Source organism: Delphinapterus leucas, chromosome 8, assembly GCF_059928025.1.
Source record: "Delphinapterus leucas isolate spDelLeu-1000000601 "Yukka" chromosome 8, BTC_Dleu_Yukka2, whole genome shotgun sequence".
Classification (NCBI taxonomy): Eukaryota; Metazoa; Chordata; class Mammalia; order Artiodactyla; family Monodontidae; genus Delphinapterus; species Delphinapterus leucas.
Window position 1 is genome coordinate 55,952,657 of NC_143136.1, and position 20,933 is coordinate 55,973,589.

Below are 20,933 nucleotides of genomic sequence, written 5' to 3' on the forward strand. Positions count from 1 at the left end.
AAGAAATAAAAGGGAAAAACCTAGACCAAGAATACCCTCCCTGGGAAGGATTTCATTCAGATTTGAAGGAGAGACTAAAAACTTCACAAACAAGCAAAAGCTAAAGGAGTTCAGCACCATGAAACCCCTTTATAAGAAATGTTAAAGGGACTTCTCTAAGCAGAAAATGAAAGGCCACAACTAGAAATATGAAAAGTACTGGGACGTCCCTGGTGGTGCAGTGGTTAAGACTCTGTGCTTCCACTGCAGGGGGTATGGGTTCAATCCCTAGTTGGGGAACTAAGATCCTACATGCCACGCAGCATAGCCAGAAAAAAAAAAGGAAAAAAAGAAGAAAAATAAATACTAAAAGTACAAAAGGAGGGGCTTCCCTAGTGGCGCAGTGGTTAAGAATCCAACTGCCAATGCAGGGGACACGGGTTCAAGCCCTGGTCCAAGAAGATCCCACATGCCGCGGAGCAACTAAGCCTGTGTGCCACAACTACTAAGCCTGCGCACTAGAGCCCGCAAGCCACAACTACTGAGCCCATGTGATGCAACTACTGAAGCCCGCACACCTAGTGCCCATGCTCTGCGACATGAGAAGCCACTGCAATGAGAAGCCTGCACACCACAAGAAAGAGTAGCCCCCACTCTCCACAACTAGAGAAAGCCAGCGTGCAATGAAGACCCAACACAGCCAAAAATAAATAAATAAATTTATTAAAAAGAAAAGAACAAAAGGAAAAATCTCATTGGCACAGGCAAAATATACAGTAAAGGTAATGGATCAACTGCTTATAAAGCTAGTAGGAAGGTTAAAAGACAAAAGTAGGAAAAATCATCTGTATCCACAATAAGCGTGCATCCACAAAAGAATGTAAAATATGATGTCACAAATAGTGAACATGGGGGAGGGTGTAAAAACGCAGGATTGTTAAAATGCATTTGAACTTCAGGGATCAACAACTTAAAATAACCAAGTATATGTGATTGCTATATATAAACCTCACGGTTACCACAAACCAAAACTCTTTAATAGATACACACACAAAAAAGAGATAGGAATCCAAAATAACACTAAAGATAATCATCAGATCACAAGGGAGAAGAGCAAAAGAAGAAACAAAAAAACAGAAAAAGAACCACCAAAAACACCTCCAAAACAATGAACAAAATGGCAATAAGTACATACCTATCAATAATTACTTTAAATACTCTGTACAAAAGATACAGAATGGCTGAGTAGAAAGCAAGCCAAGACCCATATATATGCTGCCTACAAGAGGCTCACTTCAGATCTAAAGACACACACAGACTGAAAGTGAGGGTATGAAAAAGGCATTCCATGCAAATGAATATGAAAAGAAAGCCAGGGTAGCAATACTTAAAACAGACAAAATAGACTTTAAAACAAAAATAGAGAAAGAAGGATATTACATAACGATAAAGGGATCGATCCAACCAAAAAAATAACAATTGTAAATATATATACACCCAACATAGGAGCACCTAAATACCTAAAATATTAATAGACATAAAAAGAAAAATTGACAGCAACACAGTAACAGTAGGTGACTTTAACACCTCGCTTACATCAATGGACAGATCATCCACACAATCAATAAGGAAACACTGAACTTAAACAACACATTAGACCAGATTGAATTAATACCTATACAGAACATTCCATCCAAAACAGCAGAATACAGATTCTTTTCAAGTGCACATAGAACATTTTCCAGGATAGATCACATGCCAGGCCACAAAACAGGTCTCAATAAATTTAAGAATATTGAAATCATATGAAGCGTCTTTTCCAACCACAATGTTATGAGACTAGAAAGCAGCTACAAGAAAGTAACTGCAAAAAGCACAAACATGTGGGGTATAAGCAACATGCTACCAAACAATCAATGAGTCACTGAAGAATTCAAAGAGAAAATCAAAAAATACCTGGAGATAAGTGAAAATGGAAACACAATGATCCAAAATCTATGGAATGCAGCAAAAGCATTTCTAAGAGGGAAATTTATAGCAATACATGCTTACCTCAGGAAACAGGAAAAATCTCAAATAAACAATCTAACCTTACATCTAAAGGAGCCAGAAAAAGAACAAAACCCAAAGTTAGTAGAACAAAAGAAATAATAAAGATCAGAGTGGAAATAAATGAAAGAGAGTAAAAAGCAATAGAAAAGAACAATAAAACTAAGAGCCGGTTCTCTGAAAAGATAAAATTGATAAACCTTTAGCCAGACTCAAGAAAAAAAAAAGAGAGGGCCCAATTAAATAAAATCAGAAATGAAAAAGAAGAGGTTACAACCAATACCATAGAAATACAAGGATAAAAAGAGTTTACTACAAACAACTATACACCAACAAATTGACCAACCTAGAAGAAACAGATAAACTTCTAGAAACACAATCTCCCAGGACTGACTAAGGAAGAAATAGAAAATATGAACAGACTGGTTACTAGTAATGAAATTGAACCAGTAGCTAAAACAAAACAAAACAAAATCTCCCAACAAACAAAAGTCCAAGACCAGACAGCTTCACAGGTGAATTCTACCCAAAATAGCTTCCTTCTTAAGCTATTCCAAAAAATTGAAGAGGAAGGAACACTTCTGAACTCATTCTACAAGGCCAAAATCACCCTGACACCAAAAACAGACAAAGACACCACAAACAAACAAAAATTACAGGCCAATATCACTGATGAACATAGATGCAAAAATCCTCAACAAAATATTAGCAAACCAAATATATTAATACATTAAAAGGATCACACAGCATGATCAAGAAGGATTTATCCCAGGGATGCAAGGATGGTTGATTTTCCACATACACCACACTAACAAACTGAAGAATAAAAATCACACAATCATCTCAATAGATTCACAAAAAGCTACTGATAAAATTCAACATCGAGTTATGATGAAAAATTCTCAAAAAGTGGGTATAGAGGGAACATACCTCAACATAATAAACACCACAAATGACAAACCCACAGCCAACATCATATTCAACAATGAAAAGCTGAAAGCGTTCCTCTAAGATCAGGAACAGGACAAGGATGCCCACTCTCACCACTTTTATTCAACACAGTATTGGAAGTATTAGCCACAGCAATCAGGCAAGAAAAAGAATCCAAATTGGAAAGGAAGAAGTAAAACTGTCACTGTTTACAGATAACACGACACTACATATAGAAAATCCTACAGATGCCACCAAAAAACTACTAGAAATCATCAATAAATTCAGAAAAGTTGCAGGATACAGAATTAATATACAGAAATATGTTGCACTTCTATACACTAATAACGAACTATCAGAGAAATTAAGAAAACAAACCCATTTAAAACTACATCAAAAAGAATAAATAGGGCTTCCCTTGTGGCGCAGTGGTTGAGAACCTGCCTGCCAATGCAGGGGACACGGGTTCGAGCCCTGGTCTGGGAAGATCCCACATGCTGCAGAGCAACTAGGCCCATGAGCCACAACAACTGAGCCTGCGCATCTAGAGCCTGTGCTCCACAACAAGAGAGGCCGCGATAGTGAGAGGCCCGTGCTCCGCGATGAAGAGTGGCCCCCGCTTGCCACAACTAAAGAAAGCCCTCGCACACAAACGAACACCCAACACAGCCAAAAAAATAAATAAATATAAATTAATTAATTTTTAAAAAGAATAAATACCTAGGAATAAACCTAACAAAAGAGGTAATAGACTTGTACTTTAAAACTATAAGACAATGATGAAAGAAACTGAAGATGACTCAAACAAATGGAAAGATACACTGTGCTCATGGATTGAAAGAAGTAATACTGTTAAAACAATCACACTACCCAATGCAATATACAGATTCAATGCAATCCCTATCAAAATACCAATTGCATTTTTCACACTAAAACAAATAATTCTAAAATTTGTATGGAAACACAAAAGACCCCAAATAGCCAAAAGCACCTTTCTCTACTTGAGAAAGAACACAGCCAGAGATATTACACTCCTTGATTTCAAACTGCAGTAATCAAAACAGTATGGTACTGGTACCAAAACATACACATGGATCAATGGAACAGAACAGAGAGCCCAGAGATGAACCCACACTTATATGTTCAATTAATCTATGACAGAGGAGGCGAGAAAAAACAGTCCCTTCAATAAATAGTGCTGGAAAAACTGAATAGCAGCTTGCAAAAGAATCTGCCTGGACTATATTCTCACACCACATACAAAAATAAATTCAAAAAGGGTTAAAGACTTAAATTTAAGACCTCAAACTATGAAACTCCTAGAAAAAAACAGGCAGTACACTCTTTGACAACAGTCTTAATACTTTTTTGGATATGTCTCCTCAGGCAAGAGAAACAAGCAAAAATAAACAAATGAGACGACATCAAACTAAAAAGCTTTTGCACAGTGAAAGAAACTATCAACAACTGCCTACTGAACGGGAGAAAATATCTGCAAACAATATATCCAATAAGGGTCAACATCCAAACTACACAAAGAATTCACAATTCAACATCAAAAAGCCCCAAACAACCCAATTTAAAAATTGACAGAGAACCTGAATAGACATTTTTCCAAAGAAAACATACAGATGTCCAACAGACACATAAAAAGATGCTCAATATCACAAATCATGAGGGAAATGCAAATCAAAACTACAATGAGTTATCACATTACAACTGTCAGAATGGTTATTATCAAAAGGACAATGAACAAGCACTGTTGAGGATGCAGAGAAAAGGGAACCCTTGTGCATTGTTGGTGGGAATGTAAATTGGGCAGCACTATGGAAAGCAGTATGGAGGTTCCTCAAAAAACTAAAAATTGAACCACCATATGATCCAAGATATATGCACCCCTATGTTCATTGCAGCATTATTTACAAAAGCCAAGATATGGAAGCAACCTAAGTGTCTATCAATAGGTGAACAGATAAAGAAAATATATGGCACACACACAATGGAATATTACTTGCCATAAAAAAGAATGAAATCTTGCCATTTGTGACGACATGGATGGACCTAAAGGGTATTATGCTAAGTGAAATAAGTCAGACTGAGAAAGACAAATACTGCATGATTTCACTTATATGTAGAATCTAAAAAACAAAACAGACAACAAACATAAAATTTTAAAAATGAGACTCATTAATACAGAGAACAAACTGATAGTGGTTGCCAGAGGGAAGGGGATTGCGGGGGATGAGTGAAATAGGTGAGGGAGATTAAGAAATACAAACTTCCAGTTATTAAAAAAAATTAAGTTATGGAGATGTAATGTACAATTAAGGATTATAAGTCAGTAATATTGTAATAATTTTGTATGATAACAGATGATAAGTAGACTTAACGTGGTGATCATTTTGTAATGCATAAAAATATCAAATAATTACGTTGTACACCTGAAACTAATATAGCATTGTTAAGTCAATTATCCTTCAATTTTTAAAAGTTGGAAAAAAGAAAAAAAAATGGAAAGACGTTCAAGAGTAAGGGCTGAAGGATGTGACTATAGAACTGGTGCTAATATTTAGAGAAATAAGAAAACTCAGAACAGTAACTTCATTTGGGAACAAGAAAAGATAGATAATGAGTCAAGTTTCAAACTATAGCTGTGCTAACATAGTGTCACTAGCCATATGTGCCTACTTAAATTTAAATTAATTAAAAGCATACAAAATTTAAATCTCAGCTCCTCAGTCACACTAGCCGCTTAATGGCCCCTTAATTTCAAGTGCTTAATGGCCACATGTGCTTAGTGGCTACTGTATTGGACAGTGAAGACCACAGAGCATTTCCATCATCACAGAAAGCTCTAGTGGACAGTAATTTATAAAATATGAGTTGACAGCAGAATAGAATTCAAGTGGGTGTCATTTTAATATCCCTGATGCTGGATTCCTATTAAGTTCAAACGTCTTTAGAAGAAATGAAAAATCCAACCACATAATCTGTGGTTGCAAACTGTGAATATAAAAATTAAATAATTCGTATTACTTGATTACAAGGTCCTGAAATACATGAACGCTCCCCACTTGGTGCTATGAGGTGGCTGACATGGCAATTATAAATAGAGTTTGGAGAGTCCCAGTAAAGTTACTGACAAGAATCCGGTCAGCATCCTGACCCAAATCTCTGGTTAGTAACTTGAGATATGCTGGCAAGGCCAAATATTATTTACAACACAGTATTTTTCTTAGTGAGTGTTAAGATGATCTCACTCAAGAGGCAAAACTCCCTTGTCAAAAGTAACTGCAGTTACCTAGAATGGTAACAGCCTTCCTTAATGAGTAAGCATATTTTAACTACAGAAAGACCTAGAATTAAATATACGAATGCTTAAGAGAAGAGAATCAAAGTCAGACATTAATGTTTTTCTTTTAAGAAAGCTAAGCAAAGGGACTTCCCTGGTGGCACAGTGGTTAAGAATCTGCCTGCCAACGCCGGAGACACAGGTTTGATTCCTGGTCCAAGAAGATTCCACATGCCGCGGAGCAACTAAGCCCGTGCACCACAACTACTGAGCCTACACTCTAGAGCCTGTAAGACACAACTACTGAGCCCGCACGCCACAACTACTGAAGCCTGTGCACCCTAGGGCCCGCGTACCACAACTACTGAGCCCACACACCACAACTACTGAAGCCTGCATGCTCTAGGGCCTGCGTGCCACAACTACTAAGCCCGTGTGCTGCAACTGCTGAAGCCCGCGCACCTAGAGCCCATGCTCCGCGGCAAGAGAAGCCACTGCAATGCAAAGCCCATGCACCATAACAAAGAGCAGACCCCGCTCGCCACAACTAGGGAAAGCCCATGCACAGCAACGAAGACCCAATGCAGCCAAAAACAAAATTTAAAAAAAAAGTAAGCTGTAAACTTCAGATTTATGCATTTACTTTTATAATAAATTTGTAAAAGTTCAATAAAGGTTAACAAAAATAAGTATATATACAAACATTTATAACTATCCAAATAAGGTTTGTACCACCCCAAACTATCTCAGGACCATCAGTGCTATGTGTACTATACTTTGAGACACACTAACATATCAAAAAAAGAAAAGGGGAAGGGAAGACCATGTTCTGGTAACAGCAATAATTCTGGTATGTAGCTAGAGTACACAGTAGGTATCAAGGAAATAAGAGACAGCTTGGAAAGGCTGATTTAGACATCCTCCTGGAGGACGCTAACTGCCCTACCAAGGAAACTATAATATATTCAGTAGGCAATGTGGATAATACATGCAAATGATATAGGTGGAAGACTGTTTATTTACCAAAAAGTTTTCAGCCCTTTCCCTTAATTTCTCCAAAAACATTCCAGCAAAACCTCCATTCTCCAGCCTCCAGTTTCCCATGTGGAGGGACTTCAGAAAGGTAACAGTCCTGGCCTCTCCCCAGCCCTCACACATTCACTCTTTCTCATGGGAAGAGTGACTTACCTGGTTAGTGGCTTCTGAGAGGAGGCACTAAGCACTTGGGGTCAGCTGTTTTTCTCTCTCTCCAATCTATCGGCTATGGAGAGGTTATACTCTAGTCTCTCAGTGCCATGTATGAGGTTTCCCAGAGCCGACTCTGCCCTTGCAGAGGAAATATGTGGTCCAGCACTACTTGTGACTGAGCATAGCTAATTCAGGGTAAATATTAGGTAGCCCAGATCCAAGCCGTATACTCCAACCAGCTTTATTGGTAATAAAGCTGACATTTTTACTCCATCTGTCTATATTCTGACTCTTACTTCTCAACTGATTCTGAACTCAGATGTGGGACAGAGGTATAACTAAATATTACCCCTAAAGCCCAACAAATAAAGAGAGTAAACCCTACTTAGAATACCTTAATTTGGTTTGGATTTGAAATTAACATAATCTGTTGAAGATTAGTTTATTATTAGTATCTTATTTCAGTAATAAGAAAATAAAACCAAAAGGAGTAATACTTGCTTAGCACTTGCTATTTATTTATTTATTTATTATTTTTGCCTATGTTGGGTCTTCCTTGCTGCACGCAGGCTTTCTCTAGTTGTGGCGAGCAGGGGATACTCTTCATTGCACTGCGCAGGCTTCTCACTGTGGTGGCTTCTCTTGTTGCGGAGCACAGGCTCTAGGCGCGCAGGCTTCAGTAGTTGTGGCACACAGGCTCTAGAGCACAGGCTCAGTAGTTGTGGCACACGGGCTTAGTTGCTCCACGGCATGTGGGATCTTCCTGGACCAGGGATCGAAACTGAGTCCCCTGCATTGGCAGGTGAATTCTTAACCACTGCACCACCAGGGAAGCCCCAGCACTTGCTTTTAAACGGTTCCATAAAGTATCTCATGTGACTACAACAGCACTCCATTTCTCTGCATCCTAAAAAGAGATCACTTAATTTATTAGTAGATATTTTTATTAAGTGACCAGAAGGTAGATGGCTCTATAGTAGAAACTTCCTGACATAATGAAGTCTATTTACAGAAGATGTCGTCCATCTCAAAATGATACTTCCAATCTAAGAGAAGTATGATACCAAAGAACCATGGAGATTAAGTCTTCAGGGTTTCTTATTCATTTACAGTCCAAAGATAGTTAATTTACACCCAGGCAGTAAATCCCCCATTACTTCTTCTCCTCTCCTCCTTTCTCCTCTGATCTGGCGTCTTCCACAGTCCTCCTCCTCCTCTTTCCCTTTTATTCTCGATACCATTTTCTCTCACAAGTCAAATGGCAAAATTCACTCACAAAAGGAAACAGGTTGGTCTATCTTTTTAAACAATGCATTATACTTTCTTTTTTTTTTTAGACACCTTTATTGGAGTATAATTGTTTTACAATGTTATGTTAGTTTCTGCTTTATAACAAAGTGAATCAGCCATACATATACATATATCCCCATAACTCCTCCCTCTTGCGTCTCCTTCCCACCCTCCCTATCCCACCCCTCTAGGTGGACATAAAGCACCGAGCTGATCTCCCTGTGCTATGCGGCTGCTCCCCACTAGCTATCTATTTTACATTTGGTAGTGTATATATGTCCATGCCACTCTCTCACTTCGTCCCAGCTTACCCTTCCCCCGCCCTGTGTCCTCAAGTCCATTCTCTATGTCTGCATCTTTATTCCTGTCCTGCCCCTAGGTTCTTTAGAACCATTTTTTTTTTTAGATTCCATATATATGTGTTAGCATACAGTATTTGTTTTTCTCTTTCTGACTTACTTCACTCTGTATGACAGACTCTAGGTCCATCCACCTCACTACAAATAACTCAATTTTGTTTCTTTTTATGGCTGAGTAATATTCCATTGTATATATTATGAATTTCATTTTGACAGGATCATATATTTTATAATTTATATAATAAGTACAATATAAACTAATGTTCTCTTAATTATGACGCTGTATATGATCATGATCTATTCAATAACAAAAGATTTGAAACTTGGATGACAAAGAAAACAGCTTGATGACAACCAAGTAGGTAACTTCCCCTAGAGAACAACATCAAGTGCAGTAATATTGCATAGGGGAAGAAATGCAGCCTCTGGAGGAAGACAGATCAGAGTTGAAATGCTGTCTTTTTTATTTCGTAACTGCATGACTTTAGACAAGTTAACTACTCTAAGCCTCTACTTCCTCACCCATAACATACATACAGTGTCACCTCCTTTTCAGAGCTACTCTGAAAATTAAATGAGATAATGTACATAAAGCCTCAGGAGAGTACCTGGTATATTAGGACTTAATCAAATTAAAACTCCTATTACTACTATTACTAGAATTCCTCGCTAGGAACTCAATGCAGGCTAAGTATTTCATTTAGCATAACTACTAAAATAAGCTCTAATTTTGCCAAATGACGTTAAATCGTACGTCAGGTCACTTGTGCAAATAACCTTGTTGCAGAAATGCATCAGCTCTTACAGGCTTCAGATGTCCTCCTGGGAAACATTTACAAGAGGTTAACTCAGGTTTTTCCTTCTGGAAAATATCTACCAAGGTTTCTGGTAGGTGTTAAATAATACATTATTTTTTAAAGAATGGTGTGTATAAGTAACAGTATGGGCAAGTAAATTAAGTAATTAATAGCTTTCTTAATCAGATATTCTTTTGATCTGAAACATAAGAGTTTATAACCTCTGTAAAAACTGCCATAGAACAGTTTTGACTAACGCAAACCACAAAGAGGTTGGAGCCAAAATTACAACTGGAGAAGTGGTTATCAGTATGGAGAGACAGATGTGAACAAGGGCTTTTTTCCTTCTCTTTTTCATAACATTACAGCAACTTAAAAAAAAAAAACTGAAAAAATCCAAAACCAAGGCATAAAAATGTCACATATTTAGTTGACATTTATTATGATTTTTAGGAATCTAAAACTCCATTCAGAAGCAAGGGCAAAAAGAAATTGTTCATGGAGTAACATGCACCTAAAGGAAAACAGAGGTCCAAAAGTAAACCATCATCCTCAAAACTCTACTCTGCAACTTCAAATAATGAGAATATATGTTCCTGGACAGAAGTAATTAGAACCAACTCATAGGAGACCATGTGACAAGTGTAACAGGTTTTAAATATCACCTAATGCACTAACTTCCAAAATGCAAATCCATCCTTTCCTCTCTATTCTCACTGCCATCATCTTGGTTTAATCCTTCATTATTTCTCACCTGTTCTGCTACAACAGCCTCCCCGAACGGATCTTCCTATATCCGTCCTCATCCTTCTCCAATCCATTCTGAACACTGTAGCCAAAGTGACTGCTCTCAAACCCAAACCCAATCTGATCATGTCCCTTCCTGGCTTAATTCCTTCAAGGGCTCTCCATCATCTATCCTCCTACATTGCTTCATTTTTATTCATCATACTTACCATCATCTGCCATACTGTGTTACTTGTCTGTTCACTACCTCCACTCCAATTAGAATGTAAGTCCATAACGGCAGGGTTTTTTTTTTGTTGTTTGTTTTGTTTTTTTGCGGTACACGGGCCTCTCACTGTTGTGGCCTCTCCCGTTGCGGAGCACAGGCTCCGGATGCGCAGGCTCAGTGGCCATGGCTCACGGGCCCAGCCGCTCCGCGGCATGTGGGATCTTCCCGGACCAGGGCACGAACCCGTGTCCCCTGCATCGGCAGGTGGACTCTCAACCACTGCGCCACCAAGGAAGCCCAATAACGGCAGTTTTTGTTCAGTTATGTGTTGCATAGTAAGCAAACATTCACACATAAACGAGTGAAAGAATGAATGGACTGATGACCTACAGGCCAAAGGCCTCCATGGCCTGCTTATGCCCTCCTCTTTTCACTTTACTCCCACCTCTACCAATACTGAATTATTTAGTTACCCAAATACAAGATGCACTTTCACGGCCCCCTGCTTTGCCATATGCTATAACTTCTGTCTGGAATACAAACTCCCCTCACCTTCCAATCAACCTACCACACTATCATCCATATTTTTAAACCGTCTTCAGAAAGCTTTCCCTGACCCCCTAGATAAAGTATATCACTCTTTCTTTCCTTTGTGCTGCATCTCCCTTTCTATACTGAACTCTTTGAGGCCAAGGACTATTATCATCTCTTTACCTCCAATACCTAACAACCTAAGACAGTATGTCATAAAGCAACTACTCTATAAATGTTGAGTAAATTAACATGCATGACTACTCTGTAAGAGGAATAAAAGCGTGGAGTTTCAAGAAGTTACTCCTCCAATTCCATGATGATAATCAGTCATGAGATAAAAGAATTACAACCAATGACATCATCCAGGGTAATAAAAGAGAAGGAATTATACGAATAATACACATCACCAAATGCTTCCAAAATGACATGTAGTCACACTCACACTTTACTAGATATACACACTGGCTCCTTCCTGCTCCATCACTTGCCTTCCCTTTAGGCTCAGCTCTGGTGCTGGCAAACTGAGCCCCAGCTAAGCAGTAGATCACTCTGTGAAGAAGCTTCTGATGTTCCATCGAATACAAGTTTTTGTGTTCCCTCATATTTTGATTCAAACTTTAAAAGAGTTGTACAGGATTAAATTTTACCACTAGCCACACCTAATCCTGAATGAAAGACCAGAGCCACTGATAGCATAGATTACATACAGTTGGGACTTCAGTCCACAGAACAGCCACAGAAGGCCTCCCAGACCAGTCACTTTCAGCCATGAGAAGCCTCATCCATTACCCCAATGTGCCTTCCAAACATTACTATTTTTCTCCAAATGCTACAGACAAAGGCCCCTAAATCCAGCCTTAAGGAACACCTGTCCTACCTACTTAGCTCTGAGAGTGTGAACCTGCATATAAATGTACAATCACACAGATGCACACAAATGAATGGACATAAATGTACATTAAGCCATTAGAAAAATTAAAAGTTTTAAATCCAGTCACAGCTAATATAACTTCAAATGAAGCCAGAGGCCGAGATGTGATTCTTGATTCCTTCCTCCCCCACCACTCTGTAACCAAGTTATGGAAAATGTACCTCCTAATACTTTTTCAAATACTTTTTCAAACATTATGCCCTAGTTCAGAATCACAGCATTTTCTCACTAGGATAATAGTCTTCTAAATGGTCTCCCTGTCTCTGGACTCAATCAAAACTGCATCTCCCATTTGTTGAGGGGTTATGAAACAGGCATTGCACTAAGCGCTTGATCACTTTATATTTTCCAATTCTCACAACAACAATGCAAAGCAGGAATTATTGTCCTCATTTTCAAAGATGAGGGGTCTAAAGCTCTGAGAGAGGTTAAGTGACTTGCCCAAAGTCATGCAGCTGGAATTGTGAAGGAGAAATTCAAACTCAGATCTATGTTTCCAGAAACTGTATGTTCAGCTGTTTAAACCTTCAACTCAATCCTCAATGTGACCTTTCTAAAAGGTAAATGTAATTATGTTTTACCCCACATAAAATCCTGCAAACAAGACCACATCTCCAACCCTCATCCCAAGTCATTCTCACCTCCTTCTGCAACACTTAACTCTTAGCAATTCAACCTCTCACTGCTTTACCTGTGAACACAGTTTTTCCACCAAGGATGCTTTTCTCTGGACTTCCCTGGTGGTGCAGTGGTTAAGAATCCGCCTGCCAATGCAGGGGACACAGGTTCAATCCCTGGTACAGGAAGATCCCACATATCGCGGAGCAACTAATCCCGTGCGCCACAACTACTGAGCCCGCGTGCCTAGAGCCCGTGCTCCGCAACAAGGGAAGCCACCGCAATGAGAAGACCGCACACTGCAACGGTGAGTAGCCCTCTCGCCACAACTAGAGAAAAGCCCACACGCAGCAACAAAGACCAAATGCAGCCAAAAAAAAAAAAAGCTCTTCTCCTTTGGCAGGCTCCTTCCAATACAACCTTCAAGATTTACTCAGGCAATCCTTACTCTGGAAAGCCTTTGCCCTAACAAATAAATACCCAAATCCGGGTTAAGTGACTATTTGCTATGGTTATCAGCTAAGTTTCTTATCTCACTGTGTTATAACATTACTTTACTAGGCTATCAGTTCCTTATGAGTAAATACTGCATTTTTAAATCTCTCTATTCTTAGTACAGTGAGCATGTATTGAAGGAAGGACTCATGAATGTTGAATTAATGAATGAATTCATTGGAAGCAGTACTGCTCAAGAATTTGGCCCTAAAGTCAACTTGACGCACTTTCGAAATCTAACCTGCCACACACTGTACCTGCCAATCCTGCAGCAGGCTTCTAAATCTTGTTTATTTCTTCATCTGTAAAATGAGAGATAACTGCACCTACCTCATAGTTTGGAGAGGAGTAAAAGAAATCACAGATTTAGCACAATCTCTGGCACGCTGAAAGTACACATTAAACATTAGCAACTTTTTTTTCCACTTTAAAAGTTTATCCATGCTGACAAAATCTCAAAAAATACCTTTTCCTTGTGGCTTCCATCAGAGCTTAACATTTCGCCAAAAAGTCGTAGTCAAGATGTCTTACAAACAACCTCAACCACAGACAAGGATCTTTCACCTTCTGGTTACACCAGAGCTCAGTAGCTACCACCACACCCTAAATCACTAACTAGTGTCTGCTGTTTATTGCTTCTAACCCACCCCTCGATTTCCTCCCTCAAAGTCAAAGACCATGTCCCTAAGCAAGCAGAAATCTACCCCACAGAAACCAGTCAGCAGCACCTTCTTCCAGAAACCACTTCTCCCCGCACCGAAGCCTGAGCGAATTAGAAGAGATCCATCATTTGGTACGAACCTAAATTTCTTTAGAGGATCACAATAAAACCCCTTCTATTTATTCCAAGACCTTGGCTTCCAAAGTATTAATTCCATACAGAGAATGAATTTCTCGCATTATGAATCCAAGAAAAAGGGTCCCCTGAAAGCCTTCCCCAATAAGAGTTCTTCAGGTCTACTACTCTCAGTGACCAAAATCCACCATTTCATCCGTCCCCCTTCCTGACAGAGTCCAGGGTCTCATCCACGCTCTCTTAAAAACGAGATGGTCCGCACTTTCTGGAACCTGAATGCCTTCCACCCACCCGTGTCACCTCCCTTCCCATCTCGCCGGTGCCCTCCCGCAGCACAGGCCCGGACTGGTCCCTCACCGCCAGCTCGCTCCACAGAGCCTCTACTCACCGCTTCTTGGGGATGGTGCCCGACTCCTGCGCGGCGGGAGTGGCAGTGGGCGCCGCCGTGGCGGCCGCCGCCGCCGCCGCCGCTCTCCGCGCTTTGCACTCATTGGTACTCAAAGCCTCCTGGGGCCGGCCCAGCAGATGGCCCGAAAGAACCCGCAGCCTCCGCCCGGCGCGGTCCCGCTCCCTGTCCGCGGCAGAACCGGAGCCCGCGTCCGCGCCCGTCCCGCCCGCCGCAGCCGCAGCCACCGCCTCCGCCATGGCTTCCGCCTTGTGCCGCCGCCCGGGACCGCTGGGCGCGGGTGAAAGGTCACTCAAAGCTGCGCCCGGCGCGACCATTCGTTGCGGCGCATCCCGGCAGCCACCGCGGCGACTGGGCGGCGGGTGCCATGCGCCTGGAGCTTCATAGTCTCAGCTCCCGCCCACCGCACCCGCCCGCCTCCGCGGTCACGCCCCAGACCTCCGACACCTGTCAAGCAGGTGAGTTTGAGCAGTCCCGGGGTTGGTTCGGCCCGGGATGGGCTAGACCGGGAGTCAAACCGCAAGCGTCCCCGAGGTGTCCTAGTGCCCTGGGTGGCCTCCTTGAGTGTGGCCTGAGCCTCTGGAGTAGCTTTCGGGAGCAAACGCCTCGGAGCAGGAGACATGGGCGGTGCTGGGGACCTGACGAGTGAACCAACGCCATCCTTTCCTGCTGCTCCACCTCTGCTCTCCCTTCCTGCGGAGTCACTAAACTAACTCAAAACTGATTCGTTCCTATAACCATTAGAGCAAATAGCTATCATTTTCTCGTCGCCTACTTCGTGCCTGACACAGTGCTTAATGCTAGATCTCAAGTAAGCAATCTCCATTTTACAGATGAAAAAACTGAGACTCCGAGACACTAAGTTGCCCGAGGGCGTGCAGCTAGTAAATGCTAATGCTAAGTTGCAACCTTGGTTCTCTTTCCGTGGTTACTGGGTGCTGCGCCCTTCCTTTCCCTAATGGTGCCAAAGTTTTGTGTTGCTAGAGATAGAATTACCCTACAGCTGCTCTTAAGACTTCTCATTTATCTACAAATTGACTTCATTTCTGGAGAGTGGCACCTGGTGAAATTAGGGGCATATCAGTAGGACAGTGCTCCACAATCGTTTTCAGCCAGTTGATTAGATACACTTTTATAAGCCACCTTGCAAACCTCAGCCATCAGAAGTAGAGTTACTTTTTGCATAATGTGTAAAAGATAAGTCTTGGGAATGGCAAGAGAAAGGGTTGCCATAAGCATCCTAAGCCCAGTGAAGTCACCTCCTTTCTGAAGAGCCACCTTCTTGCTAACACAGTCTCTGTGAGAGTTAAGATATTCCAGGAGTTATCTGACTGATAGAAAAGAACTATTTAATAGTTCTGAGACAATTCAGGCAACAGTGAGGAGGACTTGGTTTGTATGCCTGATCTCCAGATCTTAAGAGAGAGTTCAATGTTAAACGTCCAGTCTAACTACAGAATCACTGAGCCCCACTCCTGTTTAGCTGCTGCTTCAAACCATTGGCTATTTCAGATAGACTAGGAGTGAAAAAAGGGGGCAGCACTAGTAAATTGCTGAGTGCTCTAAGGAAAAAAACTCAAGTCTGAGAGTTCAGCAACTCTAGTCTTTGAGCTTCTCATACCCTATCTAGATGTTTCTAGAACAACATTGAAACACCATCTAGCACATTTGCTTGCAATCATGTAAAATTCGTAGATTTCTAGCCAAAATGCCGTATAAGCAACAACTTCCTCAGAATCTTTTTGGAATAAAACAGATCTATTAATTTTTGCTTGACTCCCAGAGAGCTCAGTCTAATACCATTTGCATGCCTTAAATGTAAATGTAGTTAACTGACTTCCACAGTCTTTTCCATATTGAGGTTGAACATGCTTCTTGCCAACTCTCAGGAGACAAAATTTATAAATTTTGCTGATATCAACAGAATAACAAAAAGCCTTTTCTCCTGGGTGATGGAAAACTTGATGTGAACCAAAATTACAGTTTTGGTGTAAACTATTATAGCTGTGGAAAAACTGCTGATTATATACATTTCAAATATGTGTACAGTAATGAAACACATGTAGGGAGTAAAAACACTTGTTGAGAGCCTATTATGTAACTAACTCATGTGCTATGAGATGCAAAAGTATTTAAGCCTATGCTTCATCTACATGGTAGAATTAGCTAGTTAGGAATTAGGATATATGTGGGAAACAAACTGTGTGATACTATCAGGTGGAATAAGTGTGATGTAGGTGACCATGGTGAAGGATTTCCTAACCCCTCTCCTTACAAGAGCAAAGCCCAAGCAGAGTGCCCTGATACTTGTTTCATGCTACCTAAGAGGAACAAATGTTTCACATGAAGCATGGTCCATTGAGATTCCCACCAAAGGCAAAACCTCAGTGATATCACATTCAGGAGGGCCATCTCTGCAAACTTATTCCTTCTGAGTCCTGGAACACTTGGCCCTTAATAACCTAGATCCCCATGGAGAGGAGACCATAAGTACAGATTCAAAGTGTGAACCCATAACATGTGGAATTTAAATGGAGTGGCCTTTATTTGTATTTACAACATCTCTTCTAATATAAGGCACACAAAAAAAGTGAAATTAACTCCTGAAACATGCACCAAATTTCTTTATTGCACTGACTTTCATTACTTATCTTATTACTTTCATTACTTAAAATTAATGGAGTTGTTTCCAGTTTGGGACTACTGTGGATAAGGTTGCTATAAACATTCTTGAATATGTCTCTAGGTGGACATGTAGATGAATTTCAGTAACATACCCATCTAAGAGTGGAATTTCTAGGTCATCAAGTATGCATATATTTAATAGATAATGAAATGCCAAACTCTTCCAAAGGGATTGTATAAAATTGATTCCAGCAGCATGGGAGAGTTCCCATATGAGAGTTCTGACATGTTATTGCCAGCCTATTTAGTTTCAGCTATTATATACTATTATCTTGTTATGGTTTTAATTTGTGTTTCCCTAGTTACTAATGAGATCAAGTGCCTTTTTGTGTGTGTTTATTGGCCATTTGGATATCATCGTTTGTGAATGTGTAATAAAGATAGATCTCCTGTATTACCTTCTAGAAGCCTTACAGTTTGTCCTTTCACATTTACACCTACAATTTACCTGGAATTAATTTTTATTTATGGTGTAGAGATCAGGTTTCTTTTTTTTTTCCGATATGATTATCCAGTTGTTTCAGCACCGCTTGTTGAAAATATGTTGTTCTATAATACATTGCCACCTTTGTCATAAATCAAGTGTCCATATAGCATTAGTCTGTTTCTGGGCTCTGTATTCTATTCCATTGGTCTATTTATCTACCTTATGCCAGTATCACACTGGCTTAGCTACTGTATATTCTTTTAGATCTTCTACATACAATTATATCATTTGTGAATAGTAACAGTTGATTTCTTCCTTTCCATCCTTATACCTTGTAGTTCTTTTTCTTGCTTTAGCCAATTGGCTAGGACCTCCAGTACAGTGTTGAAGAGAAGTAGTAGTAGTGGCACCTTTATGTTATTCCTGATTTCAAAGGGAAATCTCTCAACACTTCACCATTGTTTGAAGTGGGTTGCTGAGTTTTTGTTTTGTTTTGTTTTTTAACAAACATTTTCACAGGTTAAGGAATTCCCCTTCTAATCCTAGTTTGCTGAGAGTTTTTATCATGATTGGATATTGAGTTTTATCAGATGTTTTTTCTGCACTGGTTGAGATGATCATAGGATTTTTCTCTTTTATTCTGTTAGTATGGTATATTACATGGATTGGTTTTCCACTGTTCAACCAACCTTGTAATGCTGGCATAAACCCAACCTGATCATGATATATTGGCCTTTTTATGTATTACTGAATACAGAGTAGTATTAAAATTTTGTTTAATATTTTGTGTCTATGTTTACAAGTAAGGTTGGTCTATTATTTTCCTTCTTCTAATAGAAACATGTCAGGTTTTGCTGGCCTCATGAAACACGCTAGTGAGTACTTCTTTGTTTTCAAGGCTCAGGAAGAGTTTGTATAAGATTGATCATTATTTCTTCCTTAAGTGTTTGCTAGAATTCACCAAAGAAACAATCTGAACCTAAAGTTTTCTTTATGGGAAGTTTTTTATTAAAAGATTAAGGGCTTCCCTGGTGGCGCAGTGGTTGAGAGTCCGCCTGTCGATGTAGGGGACGCGGGTTCGTGCCCCGGTCCGGGAAGATCCCATATGCCGCAGAGCGGCTGGGCCCATGAGCCATGGCCGCTGAGCCTGCGCGTCCGGAGCCTGTGCTCCGCAACGGGAGAGGCCACAACAGTGAGAGGCCCACGTATTGAAAAAAAAAAAAAAAAAAAAAAAAAGTAAGTAGTTTAATGCTATTCAGATTTTCTGTTTCTGCTTGTTTCAGTTTTTAACAGTGTTTTTCTAGCACATTGTCTACTTCATTTACATTTTCAAATTTATTGACAAAATTTTTTGTAGTATCTTCTATTATCATTTAATGTCTATAGGATCTTTGGTAATGTCCCATTTTTTTATTCCCAACATTGGTTATTTTGCTATCTCTCTCTTTTTTCTTAAAATCAGTTTGCCAGGCATTTAGCAATGTTATTACTTTTTTAAAGGACCAACCTTTGACTTCGTTGATCCTATTATATGTATGCTTTATTTTTTATTAATTTCTGTTAATATTGCTTATCATTTCCTATCTTCCCCTTATTTTTTCTAATTTTTTGAAGTGAATGCTTAGCTCATTGGTTTCTCAGCCTTTTGTTGTGTTTCTTTTCTGATATATGCATTTAGGACTATAAATTTCTCTATAAGCAATTAACTTCAAGTTTCAATAACATTATTTTCATTATTATTCAGTTCCAAATAGTTTTCTTTTGTATTTGAAAAGAATAATTTGTATTCTCTCTTGTTTAGGGGTGCAGTGTTCCCCAAATACAAATTTGACCTAATGACTGTATTGTTAAGTCTTTTATATCCTGATATTTTATTTAATTATTTTATCAATTATTGAAGTATGTTAAGATCTCCCACTATCATTATGGATTTATATCTTTTTCCTTGTACAGCTAATCTTTGTTTTCTGTACTTTGAAGCTATATATCAGATATGTCAAAATTATTATATTTTCCTGATTAATTGAACATTTTATAATTATCAGATATCCCTCTCTTTTTTCTAATACTGATTTTTGTCTTAAAGTTTATCTACACCAACTTGTATGTGTGTGTGCAGGGCAGTGGTGGTCTTATCCTATGACTTTTAATCTTCTTGTATTCATATATTTTAGATGTGTCTCTTGTAAACAGCATTTAGTTGTTTTCTTTTAGGAAGTATTAGCACAAAATCTTGGATCATTTAGCCTATTTAAGTTTAATTCACTTACCAATATATTTGGTGTAATGGCTAAGAGCACTAGCCTCATTGCCAGACAGACTTGGGTTTGAATGTTGGCTCCACCATTAATCAGATGTGTTGTCTTAAGCTTGTCACATTAATATCTTTGGGCTCAGCTCCTTGTCTGTAAAATTAGGATAGTAATAGCTAATTCCCAGGGGTATTAAAGGATTAATGAGCAAAAATATAGTAAATTCTAACTGCTCTTATGGAAGTGGGAATGAGGCTGGTATAAGGATAACAGCCCTCCTGCATAAGATAATGCATGCTAGAGGGAAAAGAAGTAAGGTTGAACAAGAAATGTGAGACCAAATCTGGGGAGCATTGAAAACTTAGCAGAAGAGTAAACACTTGATCTGGTGGAAGTTAAGTTCTTGAGCAGGGAATTATCATGACAATCCTGGAAAGACCACTACTTTGGAATTCATTCTCAAGTGGAAGTCAGCCTATCAGATATATCTGAGAAGCTGTCCACAGTTGTAAAAAGAAGCTCTACCAGCAAATGATGAAGACATAAAGAACTCCTACAGGGACTTCCCTGGTGGCACAGTGGTTAAGAATCCGCCTGCCAATGCAGGGGACAGGGTTTCGATCCCTGGTCCAGGAAGATCCCATATGCCACGGAGCAACTAAGCCCGTGCACCACAACTACTAAGCCTTTGCTCTAGGGCCCACGGGCCACAAGAGAAGCCACGGCAATGAGAAGCCCGCGCACCACAACAAAGAGTAGCCCCCACTCCCCGCAACTAGAGAAAGCCTGCGCGCAGCAACAAAGACCCAATGCAGCCAGGAAAAAAAAGAACTCCTACAAAAGAAGTTAGTAATGTTTTTGAATGAACAGAAAGCATTGAACTGTGCTTAGCTGTCTGCTCCAGTAAAGGGCACTGAGTTAGCTCAAGAAATGAAGATGTTTAATGTGAA

The 20,933-nt window shown here is 39.8% G+C and overlaps 1 protein-coding gene across 3 annotated transcripts in view; it reads right to left on the minus strand.

The window, feature by feature from the left end:
* AGPS (alkylglycerone phosphate synthase) overlaps positions 1-14,951 on the minus strand; it is a 139,479-nt gene extending 124,528 nt beyond the window's left edge. For all 3 annotated transcript variants that reach the window (XM_022570098.2, XM_089915989.1, XM_022570097.3), the window contains exon 1: positions 14,602-14,951. In XM_022570098.2, coding sequence (XP_022425806.2) covers positions 14,602-14,936 — 335 coding nt within the window. In that variant the 5' untranslated portion in view covers positions 14,937-14,951. The remainder of the gene's footprint in view (positions 1-14,601) is intronic.
* Between the last annotated feature and the right edge of the window lie 5,982 nt (positions 14,952-20,933).